The sequence below is a fragment of the Lissotriton helveticus genome, chromosome 6, assembly GCF_964261635.1.
Source record: "Lissotriton helveticus chromosome 6, aLisHel1.1, whole genome shotgun sequence".
Classification (NCBI taxonomy): domain Eukaryota; kingdom Metazoa; phylum Chordata; class Amphibia; order Caudata; family Salamandridae; genus Lissotriton; species Lissotriton helveticus.
The window spans coordinates 1,230,141,471-1,230,163,453 of record NC_136067.1 but is presented as its reverse complement, the minus strand read 5'-3'; the positions used below and the strand labels follow the sequence as shown (position 1 = coordinate 1,230,163,453).

The window sequence follows — 21,983 nt, the reverse complement described above, 5'->3', positions numbered from 1 at the left end:
CAGATTCTTCACAACCTGTTTTGGTTCAGGGACTGCTCCTAATTCCGATGGCCACCATTCAGGAGTCCATAGTATTTTAGCCTCCCCAAACAACATCACCTCAGTTTTGCTGATGTTACATTGGAGATAGTTGGTAGACATCCATTTTGCCACTTCCTTCATACCTGAAGAAAAAGAGTTCCTAACCTCAGCAGAAAGAATTTTAAAAGGAAAAAGGAGATGGGTATCATCTGCGTATGATACGGGGATAAAGCCATACCTACGCAATACTCCTGCCAGGGGTGCCACATAGATATTAAAAAGAGTGGGGCTCAAACATGAGCCCTGTGGCACCCCCTCAGAAACCTCTATTTCCGCTGAGCGATACGCACCCATGGTGACTCTCTGGGTGCGATCAGAAAGGAAACTCTTCAACCAGTCAAGGGCTTTGTTCTTAATGCCAGCGTTCGACAACCGTTGAATTAGGATGGTATGAGACACGGTGTCGAATGCTGCCGACAGATCTAATAGAACCAAGATGACTGAAAAGCCCTTGTCCTGGTACGGTAGTCAGACAAAATATCGAAAACAAAATATCGATATACAATAATATCGATGTTTTAATATCGATGGTATAGTATATCGATGTGCCATAATATCGACAGACAGAATATCGAGATTAAGGTATGTATGTTAGTAATATCGAAATTTTGTTGTTTAGTGTTATGTATTTTATTATGTTGTTTATATGTTTGCTAAATATGTTTAGAAATGTATGTTTGAAAATTAGTAATTATGTTAACATTTTGCGTTTTAGTATTAGAGCGGGTTGTGGGTTTATAGGGGAATAGGGTGGGAAGTAATTTAATAATAATTAAATAATTAATATATATTTTTAAATATTTTTTAATTAATAATTAATTTGTAATTAATTGAAACTAATTAGTTAATTACATTAATTAGATTTAATGTGGTAATATATTTAATTTAGTGTTATTGTTAATTAATAATTAATTGTTAATTAATTAATATTAATTAGTTAATTAAATTAATTAGATTTAATGTGCTAGTTTTTAGTTTTTGGGTAAAGGGGTATTTTTAGGGTTCAGGGTCAGTTTTCAGTTTTTGGGTAAAGGGGTATTTTTAGGGCACTGGGTCAGTTTTTTGTTTTTGGGTAAAGGGGTATTTTTAGGGTTCAGGGTCAGTTTGGGGTTTTTGGGTAAAGGGGTATTTTTGGGGTTCAGGGTCAGTTTTTAGTTTTTGGGTAAAGGGGTATTTTTAGGGCACAGGGTCAGTTTTTAGTTTTTGGGTAAAGGGGTATTTTTAGGGTTCAGGGTCAGTTTTTAGTTTTTTGGTAAAGGCGTATTTTTAGGGCACAGGGTCAGTTTTTTGTTTTTGGGTAAAGGGGTATTTTTAGGGTTCAGGGTCAGTTTTTAGTTTTTGGGTAAAGGGGTATTTTTAGGGTTCAGGGTCAGTTTTGGGTTTTTGGTGTACAGGGGTACAGTGTAAAAATTAAAGTTAAATTAAATTTAAATTAAATTAATTAAATTAAATTAAATTAAATTAAATTAAATTATATTATATTTATTTTAATTAATTTACATAAAACATTATTATATACTTACCAATACTTATGTTGTAATGGTCTGCGTTGTAAAAACATGCGTTAATATTTGTAAAATTATATGTATTTTGAAATTATTTTTACATTATTATTAATACATTTAAAAAAACGATATTTTTTATTTCGATATTTTTGTACAACGATATTATTTTTTCGATATTTTTGTACTTACCATTATGTAGATATAACTTCGATATTTTTGATTTCGATATTTTTGTGTCGATATTTTTGTATCTCGATAATGTGTCTTTCGATAATATGTCAGTGATCCTCCTGGTACATGTGGAGGTCATCAGTAACAGATAAGAGAGTGGATTCTGTACTGTATTTGGGGCGGAATCCTGACTGGGAATCATCCAGAGCATTGGCAAGTTTGATATGTCCGGATAGGTAGTGGTTCACATGCTTTTCTATAAGTTTCCCTAAGAATGGTAATAGGGAAATAGGTCTTAGATTAGTTAGGTCAGACCAAGGTATGGCGGTGTTTTTCCTTACAGGTCTGACAAGAGCTCGCTTCCACTCCTTAGGGACGATGCCTGAAATAAGTAAGAGATTCACCAATTCAGTAATCGTTGGACATAGTTGTTCATCCAGTGCAGGCATTAGTCTGGCAGGGATAGTGTCCTCTGTACTCCCACTTTTAATCTGTTTTTATCAAAGTAGATGTTTCTTGTAATGAAATAGGTGGAAGGATATTTAAAAAGTGTGTATCTGATATAATTTCTGTAAAATTGGGGCGGGGGTTCTACATTTAAAGATGTAGCCTGGTTCGAACACACTATTTTGTCGTAGATTTTATCGATTTTATTAGTGAAAAAACAGGAAGTTTCATCACACAACTGTTGGGAAGATATATCAGGGGCTTCGCAGGCAGTGGGTTTAGCAAATGTTTGTAAAATTTGGAAAAGAACCCTGGAGGAGTTCCCTGCCTCTTGTATTTGTGATGCGATATAAGCTTTTCGAGCAGTACGAATCGCTTTATGGTAAAAGGATAATGCATCCCAATATTTGTTCTTATCCTCTAAAAGATGGGAAGTTCTCCATCTTTTTTCTAATTTCCTAGCCCCTAATTTAAGTGTTCTTAGATGGTCAGAGAACCAAATCTCTTGCTTTTTGGCTGGCCTAGATTTAAAATGTTTTAATGGGGCAATTTTATCTATAACTTTCTTGGTTCCTTCTTCACATTTTTTTAGAGCAGTTTCAATGTTATCCGAAGGTAGGAGGATAGGAGGATTACAATTTTCTCCAAAGGTCAGGTTAGTAACTTTATGCCACTGTCTACGGATGCAAGGTAGTAAGCTGGGGCATAGAGGAGTGGGTACTCGGAGAGGGGTAGTAAATTCCAAAATAAAATGGTCAGTCCAGCTCACCTGCATTGCGGGCGGGCAGGAGACAAGTGGAACATTAGAAAATATCAGGTCTAAGGTATGACCTGCCTGGTGTGTGGGTCCATGGTTCCTTAATATTAAGCCCATGGATGATAGGTCTGTTAGTAGAGATTGTGCCTCATTACAGTCTGATCTCTCACTATGTACATTAAAATCTCCAACTAATTTGAACTCACTATCATTGTTAATATGTGGGGCTAGTAATTCTACCAAAACATTGGTGAAATTACTGTAGGGACCAGGTGGCCGATAAACTAAAGCGCCTTTATAGTTTTCTTTAGAGGATGTGTGTATTTTGAAAACTAAGATTTCAATGTCGGAAGAGCTGAATTCCTCCAGGACCGAAACTACCAGCTCTTCCTTATGTACAATAGCAATTCCACCGCCAATTTTCAAAGGACGGTCCAATCTAACTATTTTGTAATTACAGGGAGTAGCTAAAGTTATGGCTGGAGTACAATGTGGCTCAAGCCAAGTTTCCGTGAGATAGCATACATCAGGTTGTTTGGAGGAGATTAGTTCCCAAACCTCCGCAGTATGTTTCGAAAGGGACCTTATATTACATAAAATGTTTTTCCTCCCCATTGGAAGGTCATCCGCGACCAGCGAGATGGTGGAAGTTAATGAATCAGGACATCTTCCGCAATATATATTTCTCAATTGCGTAGAGAACTGAGTGTGACAGAGGCGGCAAGAAAAAGGGCCTTCAACCTCAGTCCGCATACTGCAGCTTATGCCTGACGCATAGTGAATATTTAAGCTTCGCAGTACCTTAGAGGAGTATGTTATTCTTTCCAGGGGGGATGCATGAGGTAAAAATGTATAATCCTCCATGGCCCCTTGCCCGTTCTGGCGCGGACGGGCGCAGACGGGCTACTCTTTGGCTCCTCTTAGGCGATCTCACAGGCAATAATAATAAAATAATAAAAACACTTATAAAGCGCCTGGTTACACTTATGACAGTGTGTCCCGGCGCTGAGAAATGCTGCAGTATATCAACGAGGCCAAGGTATGGAGCCCACGCGGGTGCAGGGGTACAAAACCAATATTACTTAGGGAAAAGGTATGTTTTAAGTTTGAGCCTGAATCTTGTTTCAGAGGGCTCCATGCGCAGATCTAGCGGGAGATTGTTCCAGTGCTTACTTGCAAGAAAGCGAAAGGAGCTACCTCCCATCCTGGTCTTACGTACGCGAGGGAGTTGAAAGAGCATTGCTCCCGCAGATCTAAGGTTTCTGATAGGGCGGTGGATAGTCAGCATGTTGCGTAGGTAACTGGGCCCTTTTCCCTGGGCAATTCGATGGGCAAAGCATAGAGCTTTAAACTTCACACGTTCCTCAACAGGGAGCCAGTGAAGTTTTCGTAGTGCTGTTTTACCGGAGGCTCTGCGGGGGAGATTCAATATCATGCGGGCCGCGGCATTTTGGACACACTATAATTGATGTAGACATTTACGGCTTAGTCCTAAAAAAAGGGCATTCCCGTAGTCCAGGTGTGGAGTAACCAGGGCATGAATGAGTGTCTTCCTGGCGCTGATGGGGAGGAGATCTAGGACTTTCCGAAGAGTTTTTAAAATACCGAAACATTTACCCGCAACTTTACTGATTTGTTGCTTGAAGGAAAGCTCCGCATCTAGCCATATACCTAAGTTTTTCACCAGGTTAGCGGGGTGGGGAAGTGCGCCCAGTTCTGATGGCCACCAAGCCTGCGACCAGGCAGAAGGGGATTTGCCCACTATCAACACTTCTGTTTTATCGCCATTAAGGCGTAGGCAGTTGTTATGCATCCACCCTGCCAGAGCACGCATGCAGTTGGAAAAATTGATGGCATCCTCAGGTTGATTGTGGGTGAGTTTAATTATCAGTTGGGTATCGTCAGCATATGTGACGATATCCACACCAAAAGTTTCCACTATGTGGGCTAACGGCTCCATATAAAGATTAAAAAGCGTGGGGCTCAAGCTTGAGCCCTGAGGTACCCCATGTTTTAATTTGTGGATAGCTGATTTATATGGAGGGCAGTATACTTGGAAACTACGGTCTTCCAGAAAGGATACCATCCATTTCAGAGCTGGCCCGTCTACTCCCAGATCTGAGAGGCGAGACAGCAGTGTTGAGTGCAGCACGGTGTCAAAAGCTGCACTCAGGTCTAATAATACCAATGCTGCTGTCTGCCCCTCATCTGCAAGTTGTCTTAAACATTCTGTGGAGAATAGAGTCGCCGACTCAGTAGAGTGGCCTGCTCTGAACCCTGATTGCGTGGAGTGGAGAAGCGAGTTCTCTTCGACAAACTTCATAAGTTGGCTGTTTACTATCTTCTCCACAACTTTCCCACAGAAGGGGAGGAGAGAGATAGGACGAAGATTTTGTAACTGGGAAATGTGTATATTAGCCTTTTTTTCAGAGGTATTACTTGTGCCATTTTCCAGGTATCAGGCACATAGCATTCCTGAAAGGAAAGAGTAATCAAGCGCTCCAATTGCTCAATCATACAGTCAATGACTGCCTTACAGCGATTGGGGGCGATCACATCGAGGGGGGAGCCAGACTGAATGCCATTGATGATTTTTAGCAAGTCTGCCCTCTTAGGAACAGTGAACTGGGTCAGGGAGGCCTTTGTAGCACTGACACTTCCCATGACAGGGTCAGTGGTCAACATGACTCCTGTGAAAGTGGCAGGTGATCCACTGCGCGCGACCGCTGCGCGCTCGAAATGGAAAAGGGGCTTTATGGCTCTCGCCCTTGTGTAAACTAGAGCGCTGACCGCTCGCACACCGGAAGTGAGTCTGGCTCTCGCCTGTCCGCCCTCCGCCCAACGGTGCTAGTCACCGAGTCGGAACGAGGCGTGCAGGCAAATGATCGAGCTCAGGCGCCTTGGGAGGTATCAATACCAATCAGGCATTTAAAATTACCATTAAACAAAAATGGTTTTGTTGTGCTTTTAAAATGTATCAAATTAAAATAATGTCACAATAGTGCTGGTCAGTAAATATAATCATGCAGCCTTGCTCATAGCCGTAGCGCTAACCAGTTCTAGAAAGCGGAGGAAGAGACTCTGCCACCGTCCCTACCTTACCGCAAGCGCCCGCTGCTTCTTCCTGCCTTTATGGATCTCGCCCTTGTGTAAACTAGAGCGCTGACCGCTCGCACACCGGAAGTGAGTCTGGCTCTCACCTGTCCGCCCTCCGCCCAACGGTGCTAGTCACCGAGTCGGAACGAGGCGTGCAGGCAAATGATCGAGCTCAGGCACCTTGGGAGGTATCAATACCAATCAGGCATTTAAAATTACCATTAAACAAAAATGGTTTTGTTGTGCTTTTAAAATGTATCAAATTAAAATAATGTCACAATAGTGCTGGTCAGTAAATATAATCATGCAGCCTTGCTCATAGCCGTAGCGCTAACCAGTTCTAGAAAGCGGCGGAAGAGACTCTGCCACCGTCCCTACCTTACCGCAAGCGCCCGCTGCTTCTTCCTGCCTTTATGGCTCTCGCCCATGTGTAAACTAGAGCGCTGACCGCTCGCACACCGGAAGTGAGTCTGGCTCTCACCTGTCCGCCCTCCGCCCAACGGTGCTAGTCACCGAGTCGGAACGACGCGTGCAGGCAAATGATCGAGCTCAGGCACCTTGGGAGGTATCAATACCAATCAGGCATTTAAAATTACCATTAAACAAAAATGGTTTCGTTGTGCTTTTAAAATGTATCAAATTAAAATAATATCACAATAGTGCTGGTCAGTAAATATAATCATGCAGCCTTGCTCATAGCCGTAGCGCTAACCAGTTCTAAAAAAAAAAAAAAAAAAAAAAAGCTTCCGAACTTCCATCAGCAGTAGTGGAAGCATAGGATCAGACCTAAGTAGTGTGGGTAGCCGGTTGCATTGGTAGTGGATTTGGAGTGTGGCCTTGATCAGGGTCGGGTTGACACTGGGTCATGATCAGACATAAGCGTTGGTATCAGATTATCCTCCTGTGTTGGCAACGTCATCACTGGCGTCGATGAGAGAGATAAATGACATGAGTCTCTGGAGTCAGTGCTGAATTTGAGATGGTGCTGAAGACAGATCTGGTAACAGTAATCCGATTTAGGGCCCCTGCAGATGTTAAATATATGCAGCATGGACTCCTCAATAGCCTCGACATGCTGGTGCGCCTCTGGTAGCTGGGGAGCGTGGGGCACATTGGGATCAATTGCAATATTGGGCCCTTAATCAAAGCTCAAAAGTGAGATAGGATGGCACCTTTATGCCCTCACGACTTCCCTTTTGACAGAGATTCGTCGGATGGGGTCGAGTCCCACTTCACCTTCTACAGTTCTGCTTGGACTTTGACTTCGGCCATGAAGAAGGCTTCTCAACGTGGAGTGAGAGATAGACTTATACAAGGTCTCTGACTTCTGCCTTTGCTCAACAACATACTGCTGCGTGATCCTGGATCACCTTTAAGTGCATGAGGGTATACTGCGGGCAGCACCTTGAGTTGTGCCCTGAACCCAAACAACAAAGACACATGATACTCTTCACGTGGGCCCGTGACTTACATCTACTTTCTACAGTCACGCTATGGTTTGTACTGAAGCCCGAAGTTTTAGGAGGGGACATCATTCCATTTCACACTGGAATTCATTTTGGAAGTTGTCAAAAAACAGAAAAAAGTATTACTGAAACTCCGGATCCGCATTTGAAGGTACAAAAAGAAAGGAATGGCATTGGCAAACAGGGATGTGGCTTATATTCAGCTCTGCTCCATCACTAACCGGGGTGGAACAAAGCCAATGCAGAGCTGCATGGCGCCACCAATTGAAGTGCAAGTGAAGAGTTAAGAAAAGTTTGCTGATCCAGTCGTGCGCTTGAGAAATATTCTCGGCAATTTTGAGGTATCCATCAGAAACATATAGAATATCTATTCTACTGCAGAATCTCACTCACTCTTATCCCTTATGCCAGATCACTCAGGTTCATAATTTACCAAAATTAACCTACAGTTCTCCACACCTCTAAATGTGCAGTAACTGCCTTTTTTTTCAAATTCAGCTCCTCAGCAGCCGGGGCCCGTGGAGGGAGTTCCGGTGGGGCAGAAAGGAGGGGTGGGGGGTGCTAAAAGCCTGAATATGGATAATTGGAGGTAAGTAAACAATTTAATTAAACAAACGAATTTCGTAGCGCGTGCTGCATCGCATTTTGCGATGCAGGGCGCGCTACGAAATTTGTTTTATTTATTACATTGTTTACTTACCTACAATTATCCATATTCCGGTTTTTAGCACCCCCCCACCCTGCCCCTCCCCTGCTCCACCTGTCTGCCCCACCGGAACTCCCTCCACGGGCTGTGGATGCTCCTCAGCCCTTTCAAACCATCTATTTCTCCATCAGACTTCAAATGTATTGTTCAAGAATATGGTCACCAGGTCATGGTAAAGTACTAGCTCAAATGCTAACAGCTACCCATTCTCCCTTCAAAGCCATCCTTCTCAATGCAGTGTACTTTGTCAAAATTGGTAGTCAGTCAGAACATGTGCATGCTGAGCATTTTATCTGATCTCTCCCGAGTTTTGTACCCCAGTATTGAAGTTGAGGCTTTTCTGTATGGAGGTTGGACATCTGGTCTTCCCCACAAGACCAAATTAACACTTGACTATATATTTTAAAGGCGGTTGTTAATAGCTCATATCAAGGGTTCACATTTCCTGTGACACAACATGAGTTGAATAATATAGTGATATGCTTTATCTATCTTCAAATCAATGTACATAACAGAAACGCGAAATAATGTGTTTTTGTCCCCATTCTCATGATGTTCTATGGAAATTGGATCTGAATAGAAGTTACTCCCTTCCGAAATGCACACTGTGTTTGTTTTTAATAACATCATGGCCTTCTGAACTGACTAGATAGAATCAGAAATTTTCCTTCGCGAATCCTCACACTGCTCTAGGGTGTTTCTTAGCCCTTTACATCAAAATCAAATACTTATGGTTAATAAAACCTTTGAGCGTTTATACAACCTAGAATGGTGAAATATTTAATGACTTGACATGCTCCCAAATGTAGGGCCATATTATCAAGAATGGTGTTAAAATTATCACAGCTTTAGCTGCAGGAAACGGCTGCTAAAGCAGCGATAATGGGCTTGATAATATGCCTTTGTGAATTCCCATAGAAGCCCAGGTTCACACCAGAACGATAAGGTACATTCAGCACAGCAGACGTCAATGCCAAACTAAATGAAGTAAACATTTAGAGGTTATGCCAAAAATATAAGCTTAATCTTGGTCTCATTCTTAAATTATGAATGCTAAAATGTTTATGGAGTCATTAAGAGTTTGGAGGGAAACAGAAACCTCTAATTAGCTAAGGAAATTTAATACGAAAACACTCTACCAGCTGAATTTCCTCTGTCATAGGCATAGTATTGTAGAGGAAATTCAGCCTGTGGATATACTCTATACTTTCACAAATTGGAGTATTTTAAGTTCTTACTAAAGTCTATATGAGGCCCTTAGTTGCAAAACCTCATTCCGTAAATTTGCAGCCACTGGGATACAGAGGCAACACAGTCCTACGTATGCAAGATTTAAGTCATTATTAAAATAACACCATAGAATTGTAGTCCCTGAAAGTAACCCTCTGCACTAGTATTAGACTGTTTTTAATCCTGAGTTTAACGGCCATTTCTTAACAATGATTTTGCTAGAGGGGGGCTGACGAGGCCTGTGCCCCAGCACTATTTGTCCTGTGCCTCCACTGCAACTGCTGAATGTGCCAAGAGGCAGTATAAAAACAATTTTCCAGAATAACTAAAAGGTTTATGTTGAGTGCTAAAGACAAAATTAGATCCCTAGTCTCCAGATTCCAAGATAAACAATGTATACACATAAAGTTACAAATTGAGTGTGTAGTGTATTCCCAGCAGAGCAACAATTATAAAGCACGAGCTTCTAAAAATTGATATTTTCCACCAGTGAAATTATGTCCTAACTTGATCCTACCATTATTAACCTTCAGATATTCAGAAGAGATAATAGCCAGAAGTCTCAATAAATAGATATTTCAAGTAAACACCGCCATGAGAGGTAGACAGAATCTAGGACATAAATTAATTACCATAAAGAGCACAAGAAGCAATGAAAAAATACAGGTAGACTCCCCTTTCTATCTTTTCACTTCATATTTACGATTGTAAATATTTTAAATAATCAAACAACTAAACTTTACTTACTTACTTACTGAAGGTGATACCAATAAACGTTTCTTGAAAAAGAGCATGAATTACAGGTTTAAACAAAACGTTTTTTGAAATTTCTGACCACAGCATAACATGTTTGAGTTGTATTAAATTGGGAGAATACCAGCACATACTTTCACATTTATTATACATTTGGAAGCATTAGCATAACTGGCTTGACAGATACCTATTTAGTGAGTGGAGAGAGACAGGTGACCCTGTGAACAAGTCACTGATGCATTTATATCTTCATAATACACTTGGACATCTGATTGCACTAATTCATAAATGTGCATTGACAGCATAATCAGTAGTCCACATATTCTAGTTTATAGGTGTGCGTGATGCATAGCTGGCTTTTCAGTTTTCTGAGCTGCAATTAAGCTACTATCATCCATGTGATAGCTTTGTCTTTTCTGTATCCTGTAAAGGAACCAGACTCTTCTTTACTGCAGCACCTCTAATTCCCAAGAGATGCCAGTAGTTCAAGTGATATTATGGACTACAGCCCCTAGGTCAGAGGATTAGGGATATGGCAGCCTTGCATACAAGGATATTATTCAATTAGATCATGAAATATGCTATTAGTTGTCAGCACTCCTTGCACATTCCTCAGCTCAGCAATATGATGAATGACAAGAATCATATCCGGTTCAGAAGCATGGATAATATAACTTCCTAGCATCATCTTCCTAAGCTAAAGATTTCCACATTATTAGAAGACCATATTATTAAATGTTAAACTCCCAATTTATTATGGAAAATGTCTAGTCCTATGCACAGCAGGACACGCATAAAATGATACCAAAAAAGCAGAACTTACTTTCCGATTTTGGCGCTTTCGAACTTTTCCCTGAAATGAAAAAAGGGAGAAAGTGAAATAGAGGAGCAAATACAGAGGACTAGACACTTGAGATGTTATGGCAAGACTAGAAGCTAACATCATTGAAACCTCCTTTGTTGTCACTACTCAAAGCAGCCCCTTTAAAGAATATAGAACTTTAACAAAATTCCAAAGTCAAAAAAGGCCAGAAGGCCCAGCCATCTTCCTTCTTTTTTGCTGTTGCTCACAGAGATAAGTACTTTCTCTTCCTGTTTCTGAATGTAAAGCTGGTGAAGTATTTAGGATTTACGTGTCGTAAGACAGTATTGGTTATGATTGGTGTTATTAATTGATGAGTGTGGAGGTATGGAATATGTTATTTATTGAATGATTTTGAATGCAAGGTTAAAATCAGGTTTGATGTGAATGGCTGAGACATTTGGGATTTGTTGAGTACATTCCTAAATCGTTTTATTGAGTGATGTTTTCTTTTTAACCCCTTGGCCGTGGCGGTAATTCTGCCGTGGCGCTGTGGGGTAGGTGGGCGCGCGGCACCGCCATGCGTGTGACGGAACCACTCCGTCATGAGCCACGGGCAGGCTGTGCTTACGACGGAGTGGTTCCATCACGGCTCCGCCCACTCAATAATTTGCCCACACAGGCGGGGAATCAGGGCCGCGTGGGCAGAGCAGCCACGGCATGACGGAAGCACTCCGTCATGAGCACACACCACCCGTGGCTCGTGACGGAGTGGTTCCGTCACAAGCATGGAAGGGGTTAAGAGCACTGTGAAGACGGAGTTAATTTACTGTTTAGAGGGCTCTGTTAGAAGTGCACAGTTTAGGCTTGAATGGGGAGCAGGTTGTCTGATGATACAAAAGGGGGTGGTGATGGACGGAGCATCTGAACCAATCAAACACTCACACCCAGTCAAATGATCTGGGTTTGATCCATCACCGTTCTTTAGCCCACTCTGCCACCCCAGTTCAGACATGGCTATATGCAAATCAGTCTGACCCTGTGCCTCATGGGAACAGTCCAGCCCGAACTGCCAAGCCATGTCTTCCCTGGACCGGAAACAAGCTTCCGAGGACCGGTTTCTGGTATTACAGCCGTCTTCAGCCCGGCTTGCTTGAATCCAGTGGCAAAGACTGATTTGCATATGGCCATGTCTGAACTGGGGCGGCTGAGTGAGCTAAAGAATGGTGATGGATTAAACCCAGATCAGTTGACTGGGGGTGAGTGTTTGATTTGCTCAAATGCTCCGTCCATCATCCCCTTTTGTTTCGCTTTGTTCGCCCTAAGTGTGGCGGGGTATGCTTAGACGTGAGTCCCTTGCTCACTTGGCCACTGGATTCAAGATAGCCTGGCTGATGAGGATTATGAATCCGAAACCGGTCCCAGGATGCTTGTTTCCGGTCCAGGGAAGACATGGCTTTGCAGTTCGGGCTGGACTGTTCCCATGAGGCACAGGGTCAGACTGATTTGCATATAGCCATGTCTGAACTGGGGAGGCTGAGTGAGCTAAAGAATGGTGATGGATTAAACCCAGATCAGTAGGACTGGGGGTGAGTGTTTGATTTGCTCAAACGCTCCGTCCATCATCCCCTTTTGTTTCGCTTTGTTCGCCCTAAGTGTGGCGGAGTATGCTCAGACATGAGTCCCTTGCTTACTTGGCCACTGGATTCAAGATAGCCTGGCTGATGAGGATTATGAATCCGAAACCGGTCCCAGGATGCTTGTTTCCGGTCCAGGGAAGACATGGCTTGGCAGTTCGGGCTGGACTGTTCCCATGAGGCACAGGGTCAGACTGATTTGCATATGGCCATGTTTGAACTGGGGTGGCTGAGTGAGCTAAAGAATGGTGATGGATTAAACCCAGATCAGTTGACTGGGGGTGAGTGTTTGATTTGCTCAAACGCTCCGTCCATGATCCCCTTTTGTTTCGCTTTGTTCGCCCTAAGTGTGGCGGGGTATGCTCAGACGTGAGTCCCTTGCTCACTTGGCCACTGGATTCAAGATAGCCTGGCTAATGAGGATTATGAATCCGAAATCGGTCCCAGGATGCTTGTTTCCGGTCCAAGGAAGACATGGCTTGGCAGTTCGGGCTGGACTGTTCCCATGAGGCACAGAGTCAGACTGATTTGCATATGGCCATGTCTGAACTGGGGTGGCTGAGTGAGCTAAAGAATGGTGATGGATTAAACCCAGATCAGTTGACTGGGGGTGAGTGTTTGATTTGCTCAAACGCTCCGTCCATCATCCCCTTTTGTTTCGCTTTGTTCGCCCTAAGTGTGGCGGGGTATGCTCAGACGTGAGTCCCTTGCTCACTTGGCCACTAGATTCAAGATAGCCTGGCTGATGAGGATTATGAATCCGAAACCGGGCCCAGGATGCTTGTTTCCGGTCCAGGGAAGACATGGCTTGGCAGTTTGGGCTGGAATGTTCCCATGAGGCACAAGGTCAGACTGATTTGCATATGGCCATGTCTGAACTGGGGTGGCTGAGTGAGCTAAAGAATGGTGATGGATTAAACCCAGATCAGTTGACTGGGGGTGAGTGTTTGATTTGCTCAAACGCTCCGTCCATCATCCCCTTTTGTTTCGCTTTGTTCGCCCTAAGTGTGGCGGGGTATGCTCAGACGTGAGTCCCTTGCTCACTTGGCCACTGGATTCAAGATAGCCTGGCTGATGAGGATTATGAATCCGAAACCGGTCCCAGGATGCTTGTTTCCGGTCCAGGGAAGACATGGCTTGGCAGTTCGGGCTGGACTGTTCCCATGAGGCACAGGGTCAGACTGATTTGCATATGGCCATGTCTGAACTAGGGTGGCTGAGTGAGCTAAAGAATGGTGATGGATTAAACCCAGATCAGTTGACTGGGGGTGAGTGATTGATTTGCTCAAACGCTCTGTCCATCATCCCCTTTTGTTTCGCTTTGTTCGCCCTAAGTGTGGCGGGGTATGCTTAGACGTGAGTCCCTTGCTCACTTGGCCACTGGATTCAAGATAGCCTGGCTGATGAGGATTATGAATCCGAAACCGGGCCCAGGATGCTTGTTTCCGGTCCAAGGAAGACATGGCTTGGCAGTTCGGGCTGGACTGTTCCCATGAGGCACAGGGTCAGACTGATTTGCATATCGCCATGTCTGAACTGGGGTGGCTGAGTGAGCTAAAGAATGGTGATGGATTAAACCCAGATCAGTTGACTGGGGGTGAGTGTTTGATTTGCTCAAACGCTCCGTCCATCATCCCCTTTTGTTTCGCTTTGTTCGCCCTAAGTGTGGCGGGGTATGCTCAGACGTGAGTCCCTTGCTCACTTGGCCACTGGATTCAAGATAGCCTGGCTGATGAGGATTATGAATCTGAAACCGGTCCCAGGATGCTTGTTTCCGGTCCAGAGAAGACATGGCGTGGCAGTTAGGGCTGGACTGTTCCCATGAGGCACAGGGTCAGACTGATTTGCATATGGCCATGTCTGAACTGGGGTGGCTGAGTGAGCTAAAGAATGGTGATGGATTAAACCCAGATCAGTTGACTGGGGGTGAGTGATTGCTTTGCTCAAAGGCTCTGTCCATCATCACCTTTTGTTTCGCTTTGTTCGCCCTAAGTGTGGCGGGGTATGCTTAGACGTGAGTCCCTTGCTCACTTGGCCACTGGATTCAAGATAGCCTGGCTGATGAGGATTATGAATCCGAAACCGGTCCCAGGATGCTTGTTTCTGGTCCAGGGAAGACATGGTTTGGCAGTTCGGGCTGGACTGTTCCCATGAGGCACAGGGTCAGACTGATTTGCATATGGCCATGTCTGAACTGGGGTGGCTGAGTGAGCTGAAGAATGGTGATGGATTAAACCCAGATCAGTTGACTGGGGGTGAGTGTTTGATTTGCTCAAAGGCTCCGTCCATCATCCCCTTTTGTTTCGCTTTGTTCGCCCTAAGTATGGCGGGGTATGCTCAGACGTGAGTCCCTTGCTCACTTGGCCACTGGATTCAAGATAGCCTGGCTGATGAGGATTATGAATCCGAAACCGGTCCCAGGATGCTTGTTTCCGGTCCAGGGAAGACATGGCTTGGCAGTTCGGGCTGGACTTTTCCCATGAGGCACAGGGTCAGACTGATTTGCATATGGGCATGTCTGAACTGGGGTGGCTGAGTGAGCTAAAGAATGGTGATGGATTAAACCCAGATCAGTTGACTGGGGGTGAGTGTTTGATTTGCTCAAACGCTCCGTCCATCATCCCCTTTTGTTTCAGGTTGTCTGATGAGCCAAAAGCTCATTTAGCCTCGTGTGAGACTTGGGCAAGCACAGCGTTGTAGAGAGGTGGTTCGCTGGCCCCTTTAGATTGGGTGCTCAGCTTGCGTCCTTTGTGTCTTGCGTTTAGGGATCAAAAGAATTTTGCCTTTGGTGAGGCATGGCGGCAAGGACACAGGAGCACAGCTGTGCGAGTCCTGTCTGCTGATGTCCATGTTCAGGCAGTTGCTTTGGCTGAAAGCTCTTGGGAGAAAGTGAAGAACTTCAATTTAGGTGCAGGAGGCGTGTGCAGGGGCCATTTTAGGTCATTGGGAATGGCGCAATGAAATGTATGGCATCTATTTATGACCAACTGGGCAGGAAAAGCCGTTGACAGCTAGCAGCTGCTACAGTGATCATTTTCCTGAGGGAGAAGGCTGACAGCAGACAGAACTTGAAGGGCTTGGTGTAATTTATTAGTTGTACGTTTTTTATGGTTATTAGAGTAGGTTTAAATTGGCATTTGTAAGAGCTCTTATTTTAGTTATTTTAAGTAGTAGTCAGAGTTTCAGATCAAATTTAGAGGAGTTAGGTAAGGGTTTTTAGGAGTTGGTTTAAGTCTATCTTCGACAGTGTATGTCAGAATCGCATAGTGTAGGTGACCTGAATGTGTCTTTGGAGAATAGGCTAAACAATATGCAATTCTTATTTTAGACGGATTCAGATGAAAAGATAGATGATTTGTTACAGGCTAGAGGATTAGCCAGTCAGGAAGAAAGATTCTGGTCAGTTGTAAAGGGACTAGTAGCTAAGAGAGATGGGAAGGTGAGCAGGAAGCGTAAACATCTTGATATAGATCTGGTTAAAGCAAAGAAGAGTAAATCTGTGGTGGCCAAAGTAGGAGCTTGTTGCCACACACAACAAGGATGTATTGAGAACACTTAAGGGGACCAGAAAAAGTGTCCCGAAAGGGCATACATAAAGCTTTAAAGGGTACGCCGTATTCAACTGTCCTATGCGATGACTCATTTGGCAGTGCAGAGGTTGTACTGAGTTGATCATCAGGTTTTAATTCTGATGAGGGGGATGTTGGCACTGTTCAGTAGTCAGGATAGGTAGAGGAGGTGAAAAGTGATGATGCTGGGTTTCTTATTGATCCACTGCAGATTATATGCTTGACCCAAAGCTTTTAAGGCATCCACTTTCCCCTGATTGGTATCTGGCTCCGCATGTGACAGAATATGTGGCGACATGGCTGTGTAAGCAGGCCCCTAATGATGTTAGACTAAGACTATCGTTGGAGTGCCCTAGCCCTAATTTGAGTAATAAAATATCCAAGACACTAGTCCTGAATGCAAAGATATTAGCCTTCATTGGTAAAGGGGGATGAGACCCAAGGAATGGTTTGGACAAGGGGCTTTTAATGTATAAATATAGATTATTGGACCTTGTGGGCCCACTAACAAAGATATTTGATGTGGCAGAAGATGCGTATATTGCTAAGAAGCCGCTGGGTGTTGAGTAGTGGGTCCAGAGGGCTGTGTTCCTTCTTGGAAATGTGAACACAGCCATATCGGTGGAGAGAAGGAAGAGTATCCTTTTCAAACTAGATATGAAGTTAGTGAAACAGGCCAATAGTGAGGCAGGTCAGTAGGCAAATGGATTGCCTTTTGGGAACACATTTATATAGGAGATGAAAATTAACAGGGTCTTTGACCACCATATTTTTGGTTGGGATGGGTGAATGAGAGGTCACTCCCCGGCCATGGGCAGGGCATTGGTAGGTCTTCGTTTTCATGAGGTTACAAGCACCCCCAGTAGCAACCTCCTATCAGCCAGGACATTTCTATCCCCAGAGACAGAAAGTGAGGTCTAGAGGTAGTCGCAGAGACCATCTATCCTGAGGCTTAGGTAAGACAAGACCTTTCTGTTATCCAGTTAAAATGAGTGGCAGACTTGCTAAGTTTTTCCACAATTGGGCACTGGTAACAAGAGATCCTTCTAGAGAGGATAAAGGCATGGAAGTTTGTCTGTCTTCCTTTCAGTTTTTCTTTCACCCCTTGGTGTTTTGTGAAGGTGCTTCGCCTCATTGTGGCATTTTTAAGGGAACAGGAAGTGCATCTGATAATATATTTAGATATTATTCTGATTATGGGCTAGGGCAGGTCAAAGGTAGAGGAACACACAAGAATGGCTGTGTTGCTTCTGCAGGATCTAGATTTTGTTGTCAGTCACAAGTCATGTCTGGGTCCCAGTCAGGAGACTCAATTCTAAGGGTTCTTGGTGAATACAGTGCATGGTCAATTGAGGTTGCCCAAGGGAACATTAAAACAAATATGGAAAGAGATTTGGAACATGTTGACTATGGACATAATATCTTTAAGAATGTTAGCAAGAGTGGTAGGTGTATTGGCTTCCCCGATTAGGTCGATTTTTCCAGGACCTTTGAATCATCTGACACTACGGAAGTTGAAGGCCAGTCATTTGAGAAGTGGTTTGAAGTAGTCAGTGCAGATTGTGCTTACAAAGGAAGCAAAAGTAGAGCTTGTGTGGTGGTTAGGGAATATGGAGGCTTGGAATGGGAGAGCTATCTTTGTAGAGAGTCCCGAGATGATTATAGAGTCAGATGCGAGTTTGAAGATTGGAGTGCGCGTTATGGTGCGGTTTCGACAGGAGGAATATGGTCAGAGGAGGAAAGAAGGCTTCATATAAATTGTCTAGAACCTTTGGCAGGTTCCATTGAAATAAGGGACTCACAAAAGACAAGGTGCAGTGTTCAGTACTGCTGAGGATGGACAACATATCAGCGATGAGCTATGTGAACAAGATGGGTGGTCCTCATTCAAAGGATTTGGCAGATCCAGCAAAGATCTTTTGGGACTATTGTGTGAATCAAAATATTCCGGTGCAGGCGGAACACATTCTGGAGTTCAAGAATGTGGCTTTTGATTGGTATTCAAGGAACTATAGAGACTCCAGCGATTGTACTCTGAACAGAACAGTTTTTCTGAGGTTGGTGGAGATTTGGGGGCCTTGTCAAGTGTAAATGTTTGCAAGCAAGCTGATTGCCCAGTCAGAGTAGTTTTCAGTTGGCGCCCACATACGGTGTCAGCAGGAATAGATGCATTCAGGCACAATTGGAGGGGCCTCAAGTCATATGCCTTTCCTCCATTTTCGATGATTTCTGGCGTGACCTTGATGGAACGCAGGTGGAAGGAGACAATGGTGTTGGTGACACCGCTTTGGAAGTCTCAGGTCTGTTACCTGATTCCCTGGGAAATGTCTGTAGAATTGCTAGTTCTTTTTCCAGTATTTCAGGAAATGTTGTTGGGTCCTTTAGAAGAGTTTCAGGAGTTGGTAATTCCAGATCAATTGAGGCTGGTGGAGCAGAGAATTTCAGGTGTGTCTCGGAGGTGTCAGGACTTTCGCCTGCGGCTTAAAATCTTATCAGAGAATCCGGGCTCCTTTCACAAGAAAGATGTATAGATTGGTGTGGCAAAAATGGGTTTGCTGGTGTGTGGAGAGGAATTTAGATCGTGTTTCAGTGGATGTGGTGGAAGTGGTTAATTATTTGTCACATTTGTTCAAGTTAGGACTGTCGTATTGGACCATAAATGTGCATAGATGAGGTAATGTTGCTGGTGATGTATTACTAAATTGTATTACCTTTGGGCAGGATGTTTTGGTAAGGCTTTTGTGAGAAGTATAAGGGTTTCAGACCCACCAGTTTCAATATACAGCTCAGTTTGGGATGTGACTATTGTGCTAAACTTTCTAGAGAATTTAGGAAGCAATGCAGATTTTAATTTGAAGGATTTATCACAGAAACTGACTACATTAATGTGTTTGCGGTTTTTTAGGAGAGTGTCTGACGTGAGAGCATTGGATGTTAGATGCAGGATATTTTGCCCTGAAGAGGTTTGTTTTTATTTGAGTAAGAGGACCAAGACTAATTTTGGAAACTTTTGTATCCTTATTTTGATGAGCATGAGGGGTTATGTGTGGCTCATTGCATTAAAGAAGATGAGAAGAGAACTTCTCAGTTAAGATTATTTTCTGAATGTCTGTTGTTGATATTCTTTAGACATCCGCATAAAGCTGTGTCTGCACCTACTCCTACTTAATGGGTGAAAGAGGTGATGAAAATGGCTGGTGTGGATGTAAGCTTGGTTGGTGCACATTCTTTGAGGGGTGCATCTGCTGGTGCAGAGCAGGAATATCGTCAGGGAAATATCGTCTGACATAAATATCGCCACAGAAATATCGAATTGAAGAAATATCGATAACAAAAATATAGTTTGACCAGAATATCGACAGACAGGTAAGTAATATCAATAACAATAACATAGTTGTAATAAATATCGTTTACAAAAATATAGTTTACAAAAATATCGATTTTTTAATGTCATGTATTTTAGTGTTTTTAATGAGAATTGTTTGTCATTTTAATATATGTTGTTGAATTATAATAGTTATTAATGTATATTATGTTGAATTTTGTGTTATTAGTTCCGTAGCGGGTTGTGGGTTTATAGGGGAATAGGGTGGGAAGTAATTTAAATATATAAAATGAATTGAATAATTAATGTGTTAATTTAATAATTATTTGTTAATTAATTTCAATTAGTCAATTATTAGTTAATTATGTTAATTATTAATTATGTTAATTATTTATGTTAATTGTTTAATTAATGTTAGGTGTGTGTAGTGGAGTTTATATGTGTAAATGGTGTTAGGTAATTAAATTGTTATTGATTGATTATTAAATACTTTATAAATTAATTACCATTAATTAATTAGTAATTATTAATTGTAAATGTGTAATTAAATTTAGGTTTGTGTTGTGGTGTTTATAAGTGTATATGGTGTGAAATCTGTCAATTAAATAATTAATTAATTAAAAAAATATATAATTATCATTAATTAATTAGTAAATATTAAATGTAATTGTGTAAATATTTTTAGGTGTGTGGTGGATATTATAGTGTTAAATAATGTGTAAATATAATTTTTTTATTATCTTTGTTAATAACAAAATATTTAAATGTATATATTATTTATGTTTATATAGGAAATTAAATGTAATAAAAAAATTGATAGTTTGTTCTTTTATTGTTTTGGGTTCCAGCGCTTTCCCTACTGTTGTACCCTGTAGAGTGGGAATAGTAATTTTTACCCCTACGCTATCCAGTGCTTTCCCTACTGTTGCACCCTTTGGAGTGGGAATAGTAATTTTTACCTCTACGCTATCCAACGCTTTCCCTACTGTTGCACTCACTGGAGTTGGAATACTAATTTTTACCCCTACGCTATCCAACGCTTTCCCTACTGTTGCACCCTCTGGAGTGGGAATAGTAATTTTTACCCCACGCTATTCAACGCTTTCCCTACTGTTGCACCCTTTGGAGTGGGAATAGTAATTTTTTCCCCTACGCTATCCAATGCTTTCCCTACTGTTGCACCCTCTGGAGTGGGAATAGTAATTTTTACTCCTACGCTATCTCACGCTTTCCCTACTGTTGCACCCTCTGGAGTGGGAATAGTAATTTTTACCCCTATGCTATCCAGCGCTTTCCCTACAGTTGCACCCTTTGGAGTGGGAATAGTAATTTTTACCTCTACGCTATCCAGCGCTTTCCCTACTGTTGCACTCACTGGAGTTAGAATAGTAATTTTTACCCCTACGCTATCCAACGCTTTCCCTACTGTTGCACCCTCTGGAGTGGGAATAGTAATTTTTACCCCTACGCTATCCAACGCTTTCCCTACTGTTGCACCCTTTGGAGTGGAAATAGTAATTTTTACACCTAGCTATCCAATGCTTTCCCTACTGTTGCACTCTCTGGAGTGGGAATAGTAATTTTTACTCCTACGCTATCCAACGCTTTCCCTACTGTTGCACCCTCTGGAGTGGGAATAGTAAATTTTTACCCCTACACTATCCAGCGCTTTCCCTACTGTTGTACCCTTTGGAGTGGGAATAGTAATGTTTACCCCTACGCTATCCAACGCTTTCCCTACTGTTGCACCCTCTGGAGTGGGAATAGTAATTTTTACCCCTACGCTATCCAACGCTTTCCCTACTGTTGCACCCTCTGGAGTGGGAATAGTAATTTTTACCCCTACGCTATCCAACGCTTTCCCTACTGTTGCACCCTCTGGAGTGGGAATAGTAATTTTTACCCCTACGCTATCCAGCGCTTTCCCTACTGTTGCACCCTCTGGTGTGGGAATAGTAATTTTTACCCCTTCGCTATCAAATGTTTTAACTACTAAGTTATAATTTCGTTATTAAATGTATGTATTATTATTTTTAAATACTTTTATGTGTTAATTAAATATAGAAAATATTATTTTATTCAAAATGTTTTATATATGTTTTTTTATATAATTATTAAAGTTTATTAATTAAATAAAGAAAATAATACATGTATTTAAGAAAATATATGTATATGTACACATTTATTAAGTTTATAATGATTAAATTAAGTTTATTTGTTATAAAGAGTTAAAATATAAATGTAATGTCATTTATTTTGTTAATAATATTAATAATATTTAATTATTTAATTTAAGTTATAATATTTTTTAAAGTCGATATTTTTTACATCTATATTTTTGAGTCGATATTATTGTACTTACCTGTTTAAGTATAGGGAGTCGATATTTTTGAAATCGATATTTTTACATCTATATTTTTGTAAACTATATTTTTGTA

General features: G+C 42.1%; 1 protein-coding gene across 1 annotated transcript in view; it reads right to left on the bottom strand.

Moving 5' to 3' along the window:
* The window catches only part of LOC144762658 (uncharacterized), a 1,356,333-nt gene that overhangs the window by 214,582 nt on the left and 1,119,768 nt on the right, over nucleotides 1-21,983 (bottom strand). The window contains exon 31 of the mRNA XM_078647891.1: nucleotides 11,036-11,065. Coding sequence (XP_078504017.1) covers nucleotides 11,036-11,065 — 30 coding nt within the window. The remainder of the gene's footprint in view (nucleotides 1-11,035; nucleotides 11,066-21,983) is intronic.